The sequence below is a fragment of the Nerophis ophidion genome, linkage group LG17 (assembly GCF_033978795.1).
Source record: "Nerophis ophidion isolate RoL-2023_Sa linkage group LG17, RoL_Noph_v1.0, whole genome shotgun sequence".
Taxonomy (NCBI): domain Eukaryota; kingdom Metazoa; phylum Chordata; class Actinopteri; order Syngnathiformes; family Syngnathidae; genus Nerophis; species Nerophis ophidion.
The window spans coordinates 19,094,852-19,105,179 of NC_084627.1; the positions used below are offsets into that span (position 1 = coordinate 19,094,852).

Here is a 10,328-nt window from a genome sequence, read left to right on the forward strand (position 1 = left end):
TGTCATAAATTCTGGATTCATTACACATCAACTGAAATATTGCAAGCCTTTTATTATTTTAATATTGCTGATTATGGCATACAGCTTAAGACAACTCAAAAATCCTATCTCAAAAAAATTACAATATTTCTTCAGACCAAGTAAAAAAGAAAAGATTTATAATAGCAAAACAAAATCAAACATTTGAAAATGTCAATTAATGCACTCAGTACTTGGTTGGGAATTATTTTGCACAGATTACTGCATCAATGTGGCGTGGCATGGAGGCAATTAGCCTGTCGCATTGCTGAGGTGTTATGGATGCCCAGAATGCTTCAATAGCGGCCTTTAGCTCATTTGCATTATTGGGTCTGAGGTCTTTAGGACGATCGGTTACAATCCCAGAATATAAAACCAGTGTATTTATATTGATTTGTCACTCACTGATAACATGCATGTTATCAGTAAGGACATAGAAAAGACACCTGGGGAATGTCACATGCATGTTAAGTGGTACAAAATGGGGCAATGTTCTTTTCCTTGAAGGACCTCATTAAGGTTCCTGGTATATTCTAGTGCAGGTGAGTGTTTTCCTTATTTAATTAAATGAACATTAATGTCATAACGAGACGTAAGATTATACAAATTAAATATAATAGGACCCCCAGAGGACGCCAAATGAAATGCAATGGCAGATAAGGGGACTTTCCTGACTTGAATTAAAATGGAATAATGACTGCAAGTCAATGGCGATTAGAAGTGCACTATAACTGTGCTCTAATTTAATTGTTTATTGAAATAAATTAAAAAATGCACCTGGGTATCTGTTAGTCATCTACTCCCATGCATTTCTAGTGTCAATAAAGGAGTTTACCCCTTTAAATAAATGTCTATTTTTTTTTTACAGGACGGTGAACAGCAATCAATTGGACACCAGCACAAACTCCACAATGGACGCCTCCGCTCCGTCTTCCCTCTCCTCCACATCCATCGACACTGGACTGGACCTTTCCGGCAACCGGGAAGAGAATCCAAACCCCTCAGATCTATCGCAAAGTCATTACGAGGACGACCAAGAGATACTTGGCACCACAATGGATCAGCAGCTGGCTTGACCAGACTGGGGACCCTCTTGGGCCAATAAGGTTAGGTCGAAATAGGATGTAAAATTTAAAAAAAATTAAAGTGAGAAACATTTTATGATTTGGTGCATTATTAGATTGTAGGTGTTACTTATATAAGTATTAGGTTGTGCTGCTTAAAAAATAAAAGGCGGAGTTCCTTAATTAAATGGGCGGTCCCCTAGGACAGATTTTTAATATATTGGTAACCAATAGTGAACTTTTATTGCTGACATTCTGGTCAAAACTACAGTGAAAAATCCCATCTATATTAAACTATTTATAGAGAATTTTGCCCAAAATTATCCAAATTGAGCTATTCGAAGCACCTTTTACACTTGCTTTATCAAAACAGATGATAAAAGATCAAATAGTAAATATGTGAGCATTTACAGATGGCCCAATGCTACCTTTATCTAACTATTTTCCCATTGACGCCTTGTGTTTGAATACTTTGAGTAAGGCTTGCACCTTATCTATTTTATTACGTTGGCAAATCCTCATTGGTAGAAATAATGGCAATTTACCACCCATGTTTTTGTAGCAAATTGCTATCTTTTAGATCCCTTAATATGATTATACTACGTATAAACCTTCAGCCTGTGGCGCCCTTCGTGTTTGGACTGTACTGTTTTATTATTGTTCCGTAATTTCACTGATGAAAAAAAGTGGATATTGGATTAAATGTTGTTTTCCAGTCCGTCATAGTTTAAGCTGTGCACTCGGTGGACATATACAACGACATGTTGATGTTCAATCACGTGTCTACACTTGGGATCTCGACTAAGGCGCTAAGGTTGCACTTGTCTTTTTTTCAACTAGGAGGCCGTTCGGATTACTTCATCTTTAATAATTTAATCATTGTTTTTGTTTAGGCGCAAATGTAGCAAATTTGCAAGCAGTTCCTGGCTGTGACCAGCAGAGGCACTAGTGATTAGACTAGTATGATGTATTAGGAAGACAACATAGCATAGAACAACTAAAGGCCTACTGAAATGAGATTTTCTTATTTAAACGGGGATAGCAGGTCCATTCTATGTGTCATACTTGATCATTTTGCGATATTGCCATATTTTTGCTGAAAGGATTTAGTAGAGAACATCCATGATAAAGTTCGCAACTTTTGGTGCTAACAGAAAAGACCTGCCTTTACCGGACGTTGCAGACGATGACGTCACATGTTGATGGCTCCTCATATATTCACATTGTTTATAATGGGAGCCTCCAACAAAAACAGCTATTCGGACCTAGAAAACGACAATTTCACCATTAATTTGAGCGAGGGTGAAAGACTGGTGTTTGAGGATATTGATAGCGACGGACTAGAAAAAAAAACGTGATTGCATTGGGACGGATTCAGATGTTTTTAGACACATTTACTAGGATAATTCTGGGAAATCCCTTATCTTTCTATTGTGTTGCTAGTGTTTTAGTGAGTTTAATATTACCTGATAGTCGCAGGGGTTTGTCCACGGGTGTGTTGACGGCAATGTCTCAGCGAAGTCGACGGCAGCTTTATGGACGGGACAAGCTCAGCTGATCTCTGTTAAGAAGCGACTTTTTACCACAATTTTCTCACCGAAACCTGCTGGTTGACATTCGGTTGGGATCCATGTTCGCTTGACCGCGCTCTGATGCAAAGTAAAGTTTCAGCTCTGGGAATTTTAAACAAGGAATCACCGTGTGTTTGTGTGGCTAAAGGCTAAAGCTTCCCAACACCATCTTTCTACTTTGACTTCTCCAATATTAATTGAACAAATTGCACAAGATTCAGCAACACAGATCTCCAAAATACTGTGTAATTTTGCGGTTTAATCAGACGACTTTTAGCTGTGTGTGTGTGCAGCGCTCATATTTCCTAACAGCCCGTGACGTCACGCGTACACGTCATCATTATGCGACGTTTTCAAGAAAAAACTCCCGGGAAATTTAAAATTGCAATTTAGTAAACTAAAAAGGCCGTATTGGCATGTGTTGCAATGTTAATATTTCATCATTGATATATAAACTATCAGACTGCGTGGTGGGTAGTAGTGGGTTTCAGTAGGCCTTTAAGCTTATATAGAAAAGAGTTTGAATAGAAAAAGGATTTCAAAACTTTTACAGAGTCTCTCCCATCCAAAATTTAACTTAATGTTCGTTATAAACGAAGGAAATTCCATCAAACGCCTGTGTGGCCCTTGTTTATGTGAGACTTTGTTTAGCTGAAAATTGTTCAAAGTTGTATTTTTGGGCCATTTCTGTGCATGGCAAACATTTATAAATGTGTAGCTACAAAAATGTTTTTCTACTCACACCTACTGTCAGTATAGCTTGGAATATTTGGCTTGTACTTGCACGTAGTTGCTAGTTCTGTAATATGAGAGGAGTCAAACAATAATATTTCAGCAAGGAAAACTGGATTTGAATGAACATTTTTGAATAATTTCTATTTGTGGATAACTTAATATACAGCATATTTCTTCTATATGTCTGGTTTTCATGCGTACCACAATTTAAAAATCTATGGTCTTTAAAAACGCTTTCACGTAAACACGAAAAAATGGTCGTCTATGGAAACAGGAGTCGCATGCGTACTTAGCAGGAGCAGTGACCTCTAGTGGCCTGGCATGCATAGTTCAGTAGGTCTGCAAGGTGACAGGAGGAGTTTTGACTACCTTGTCAAGTCATAAACTTAGATGTGTTAGAACTAGGGGTGTCCCGATCCGATATCCCGCCAAAAAATCTCGGATGATATCGATTTACGTCTAAATTCTCCGATACAAGCAGTCCTGTAGCGTGTTTACATTAACAAAGCTGCACAGCCAGTTAACATCGCAATGTCCTCCAATAAGCACACGCGTTTGATCTTTTCTTATATTTTAGTGAAGTCATTTACAAAATATAAACATGGTAGGCTATAAACTAACAGCAGCTACACAACAGCTAAGCACATCTTTTCTTATATTTTAGTGAAGTCATTTACAAAATATAAACATGGTAGGCTATAAACTAACAGCAGCTACACAACAGCTAAGCACACAGGACCGTATTTTTCGGAGTATAAGTTGCACCTGCCGAAAATGCATAATAAAGAAGGGAAAAAAACATATATGTCGCATAAGTCGCGTTTTTTGGGGAAATTTATTTGATAAAACCCAACACCAAGATTAGACATTTGAAAGGCAATTTAAAATAAATAAAGAATAGTGAATAACAGGCTGAATAAGTGTACGTTACATAACACATAAATAACCAACTGAGAAGGTGCCTGGTATGTTAACGTAACATATTATGGTAAGAGTCATTCAAATAACTATAACATATAGAACATGCTATACGTTTACCAAACAATCTGTCACTCCTAATTGCTAAATCCGATAAAATCTTATACGTCTAGTCTCTTACGTGAATGAGCTAAATAATATTTGATATTTTATGGTAATGTGTTATTAATTTCACACATAAGTCGCTCTGAGTATAAGTCGCACCCCCGGCCAATTTATGAAAAAAACTGCGACTTATAGTCCGAAAAATACGGTAATATGTGTACTGAATTGAACAATATTGCAGTCCAAAATTCTACTTTTGTCAATTAAAATTGAACAATATTGCAGTCTAAAATTTTACTTTTGTCAATTGAAAATATCTATTAATTATAGTTGCATGCTACTTATTCATACAAGGTCTCCAAGTCAGAAAGTTATTCGAAAGTATTTTTTGATTGATTGAGACTTTTATTAGTAGATTGCACAGTACAGCACATATTCCCTACAATTGACCTCTAAATGGTAACACCCGAATAAGTTTTTCAACTTGTTTAAGTCGGGGTCCACGTTAATCAATTCATGGTAAACAGAATAACAGACATCATTCAACTCATTCCGTCATGGGTGTAACTTAAAGATTATTGTGAACACTATGTACGGAAATCACATAAAATAGCATAAAACTGGCATAACGTTAGTGTTTTTCATACCTGAACATTGACACTACAAAATAATAAGAATGTACCGTATTTTTCAGAGTATAAGTCGCTCCAGAGTATAAGTCGCACCTGCCAAAAATGCATAACAAAGAAGGAAAAAAACATGTATAAGTCGCACTTTTTGGGGAAATGTATTTGATAAAACCCAACACCAAGAATAGACATTTGAAAGGCAATTTAAAAGAAATAAAGAATATTGAACAACAGGCTGAACCACCGAATATGACGCATAAATAACCAACTGAGAAGGTGCCTGGTATGTTAACATAACTTATTATGGTAAGAGTCATTCAAATAACTATAACATATTGAACATGCTATACGTTTACCAAACAATCTGTCACTCCTAATCGATAAAGCCCATGAAATCTTATACGTCTAGTCTCTTATGTGGATAAACTAAATATTTGATATTTCACGGTAATGTGTTAATTTCACACATAAGTCGCTCCTGAGTATAAGTCACACTATGAAAAAAAAATGCGACGTATAGTCCGAAAAATAGGGTACTATGATTCCTGATGATATTGTCGGGGATTAATATCAATTCAAAAGGCTCCAAAATTGGTAATGCATTGGAACTGAAAAAGTTGTATCGGGACACCTCTCGTTAGAACCGACTCTTTTAGCCTCCTTTATTGATTGGCACAATTTAAATATTGACCCGCCTTTCTTTTTTAAGAGCGACTTTTGGGAGAATACTTTTTCAAACAAAATCAACTATAAAAAAGGATGTCTAAAACTTCTCCTCGACTGTTCGTCCATTTTTAAGACACTTTTTCCAGTAATTCTCTACTCTTAACGACTACGTCTCTCCGACACAATTTACATATTGACCCGCCTTTCTTTTTTAAGAGCGACTTTTGGGAGAATACTTTTTCAAACAAAATCAAGGATAAAAAAGGATGTCTAAAACTTCTCCTTGGCTGTTCGTCCAATTTTAAGACACTTTTTCCAGTAATTCTCTACTCTAACGACTACGTCTCTCCAGGTCTCTGGTGTGTGAGTGACAAAAAGACTTTGTCTAGACTCAAGTCCAAGACAACTTGTCTTTTTGAGAATTTCCAGGGTAAATATACCATTGTGTGTTTGGATCAAATAAAAAGACAAGTGCAACCCCGACAGAAAGCAATTTGACTTGCCCCCCGGCTGTGATCCCGGCCTTCTCCTAATCCTCTTGTGTCATAGTCTGCTTTATATTTATTTATCTTTTTTTTTTTTTTTTTTTTCCAGATTTACTGTTGACAAAAAAAGTAGGCAGAGATTGTATTTGTTGAAAGTTGCTGCTCGATCGCCCTAAAGCCTTATATATAGCAATCAAATTATAGTCCAAAATGACCAATAACGTTTGAATCGCATTTTTGTCAAGATGCGTAGTACATATTATTGTTCTCCAGCCTGCTGTGTGCGCTGCTGTGACTCTCGATAAAGGGAGCTATGTCACCTGTTGTCAGGACTCCCGTTTGCAGCCGTGTATAGAAAACTACTTGTTACGGTTTTTAAGAAAGAACACGCTAACCTTTACCCTTTTGTTCTTTTTCATTCATAAAAAAACACACTATTTGGGAGTGTTTCAGGATCCCTTATCAAAAATACCGTACTGTACAAAGTCTGTATCAAATGGGGAAATGCCTCTAGATAGGAAGATTAATGTGTTTTTAGTTTTTAATTAGGAACATCGTCGTAAGAACTAAAATATATCCGTTAAGCAACGTGTGGATTCCTCCGAAAATCATCCTCCCGTATAATTGTGTCATTTGTTGACAAAAGATCGGGACTGTATCAGCCTATCTATGCTTCCCCTTCTCCAACAATTAACTTACCGCCATACACGTTCGGTGCTCGATTTCTCCGTTTTTGACACAAACCAGCTTGTAGTTTCCTGGAATTCATTGTGGTAGCTTTAAAAAAAAAAAAAAAAAAAAAAGGCAGCTCCTACGATTGATGACCAGATGTTGTTATTGTTATGGTGACAATCTTGGAAATGGCTGCCAGCCCTCCAAAAAATGTTGGTTGTTCTGTGATCCTTTAAAATTGTGTGTATCTTCTGAATCTGTACGCCCAAAAGTAGAGTCCCTGCTGACAACACACTGGATACTTTGTACATATCTTTAGTTTTGTTTTAATGTCATTTTCTGCTTTTTTTTAATTTTTATGTTTTGTTTTGTTGGCTCCATAGGTTGACACTAGAATCTGTCCTTGCCTTTCTTCCCGTATAAATCTTGATTACCTGATGGTGGGTTGTGATGTTGCCTAGGATGATTGTTTACAATTTTATTCCATTTATTTCTGGATATTCTGTAAATATTGTAATTCATTGTCTTTTTTTAACTTGATAATAAAGTTATCAGATAATGGTCACTCGTCTTTTCATTAATTCTATGCAAATTTGTATTTTATGGAGTTATTTTTGGCACTAATGCACAATGCTTTTAGCTCCAGGGAGCCTTGATGAACCTAGTATGGCTATAAAATATTACAATTTAGAGTCAAAACAGGTTTATTTTTAGTGTGCATTAGGTAGTTTGAGTGTTGAAATATAAATGATTCTCAGTAATATCAGAATGTTTGCGAAGTAGCCTTCAGCTAGGGCGGGGGTCGGCAACCCTGTTTACCGCCGCCCTAGTGGCTCTCTGGAGATTTTTCAAAAATGTATGAAAAATGGACAAAGATAAGGGAAAAAATATCTTTCATGACACAAACCTCCTTAATTGTTATAAAACACACTATTTACATTAAACATGCTTCACTGATTGTAGTATTTGGCGAGTGCCGTTTTGTCCTACTAATTTTGCCGTCCTTGAACTCACCGTAGTTTGTTTACAATGTATAACTTTCTCGACTTTCTAGTAGTGTTTTATGCCACTTCTTTTTCTGTCTCATTTTGTCCACCAAACCTTTAACGTTGTGCATGGATGCTCAAAGGTGAGTTTTGTTGATAAAATTGACTTGTGTGGTGTGCTACGAACCTATTTGGTGCAAGCTAATCGATGCTAACATGCTATTTAGGCTAACTATATGTATGATGCACATATTGCATCATTATGCCTCATTTGTTGGTATATTTGAGCTCAATAAATGATAAACATATGCATTATCCTGTTATATCTCACATTCTATATTGTGTTTTGGTAAAGGTTGTCATAAATATTACTTAATTCATTAAAAAAAATGTATACATATGTAAATGTGTTCAGTTATAAACATTCACTTCTTTCCTTCATGGATCTAAACTTTACCGCTGCTGGTAGTTTTTTTCTATGTGTTAATAAGTTGTAGGTGTATTTATGTCAGTATAAAAGTGTTTTGCTTCGGTCATGAAATGATGATAATGGTGTGCCAGGGCATACATACATTTTATATTTAAAGCTTCAATCTCTGGAGTCTACATCAACTTCAGATCCATCCCTCATTTCAAAATGTTTTTGTTTTTTTAATGTTGTTTTTTTGTTTGTTTTCCGCCATTTTCTTGTCAAACAAAACTATCGGTATGTTTTTAATGGCAAACACACAAAATAATCTTCCACCAAAAATATTTTTCAAAGTGGAATATTCGATGTGAAGTAATCGGAACTTTGGATAAGTCAATAATTCCTAATAACATTGATTTTGATTCAATATTATGTTTTGAGTATCGACAGTTTGAAAGAGAAAAAAAAACAGCCTTGTTTTATTAGTCAACATTGCAACTTTTTCTGAATTACATTTGACCTTCAAGCTTTTTTATTTCACTTCTGTTTTTGTTTATTTTAATAGTATTTGTAGAATGTGCCGTGGGCCTTTAAAACATTAGCTGTGGGCTGCAAATGGCACACTTTTGACACCCCTGCTATAGATAATAAAAAATTAAATCTGATAAATCTATCAATAAAAAACAGCCTGACGACGCATGAACGTTTATCATAACTCTCTCGCCCTTTTCTGTCTCTGCCCCTCCCTCACGAATGGTGCTGCGTGTGCACAGCTTCACAATTTGTTTTGTTTTTGACCCCTTCCTAACCCTCAACATACATTGAAAATACACGCAACCCTAACTCAAAATGCCGGACATTTGAGGCATTTAAGAAACCCCGCCCGGACAGCCCCGCAAAAGAGGACATGGTCAGTCTACTTCAGGTCATTGTAGCACTAAACCAGCGAGTGTAATAAAAAATGTATACAAAGTTAAATGTGCAAAAAGCATTTCTGTGGAAGTCATTCAAAATATTTTTTACATTTCCATTCAATGCATACTTGGTCAACAGCCGTACAGGTCACACTGAGGGTGGCCGTATAAACAACTTAAACACTGTTACAAATAGGCACCACACTGTGAACCCACACCAAAAAAGTATGAAAAACAAATTTCGGGAGAACATCTGCACCGTAACACAACATAAACACAACATTACATATACCCAGAATCCCTTGCAGCACTAACTCTTCCGGGATGCTACAATATACACTCCCCGCTACCCCCTAACTTAAACCCTGACTCTGCCCAGCCCCACCCTCTTCAACCTCCTCATGCACTCCCTGTCCCAAATTCCAAGCTGCTGTTTTGAGGCATGTTGAAAAAAATAATGCACTTTGTGACTTCAATAATAAATATGGCAGTGCCATGTTGGCATTTTTTTCCATAACTTGAGTTGATTTATTTTGGAAAACCTTGTTACATTGTTTGATGCATCCAGCGGGGCATCTCAACCAAATTAGGCATAATAATGTGTTAATTCCACGCCTTTATATTTCGATATCTCTATCGGTAATTAAGAGTTTGACAATATCGGAATATCGGCTTTCGGCAAAAAAGCCATTATCAGACATCTCTAACTTACACCAACTTTATTGATCCACAAGGGAAGTTGTTCCACACATTAGCTCAATTACAAAGGATGGAAAGGACAATGCACACAAGGGCTCAAAAAGAGGGTGGAAACCAAAGTTATAGACTAAAAATGTACCATAGTAGCAATATAAAATATAACATATTAATTAAATTTTCCTGAAGTAACTCTCCTTAAGGAACCAATAAAGTACTATCTATATGTAATATTTACATATTATATACACAGTCTGTACCCTTATTTTTTAGCACTTTTTGAATCTGCACTGCAACCACATCATTTTCCTATTGTGGAATAAATAAAGTAGACATGTCCGATAATTGCTTTTTTGCCCATATCCAATATTCCGATATTGTTCAACTACCAATTCCGATATCAACCGATACCGATACATACAGTCGGTAGGTTAATGATGTACACACCATCACTTTTTCT

General features: G+C 36.3%; 1 protein-coding gene across 4 annotated transcripts in view; it reads left to right on the forward strand.

Annotated features, from left to right (window-relative positions):
* The window catches only part of znf462 (zinc finger protein 462), a 91,129-nt gene extending 83,701 nt beyond the window's left edge, over positions 1-7,428 (forward strand). For 3 of the 4 annotated variants that reach the window (XM_061876454.1, XM_061876451.1, XM_061876452.1), the window contains one exon: positions 887-7,428. In XM_061876454.1, coding sequence (XP_061732438.1) covers positions 887-1,094 — 208 coding nt within the window. In that variant the 3' untranslated portion in view covers positions 1,095-7,428. The remainder of the gene's footprint in view (positions 1-886) is intronic. The other variant, XM_061876455.1, reaches the window with a different exon arrangement.
* The last annotated feature ends 2,900 nt before the right edge of the window (positions 7,429-10,328 follow it).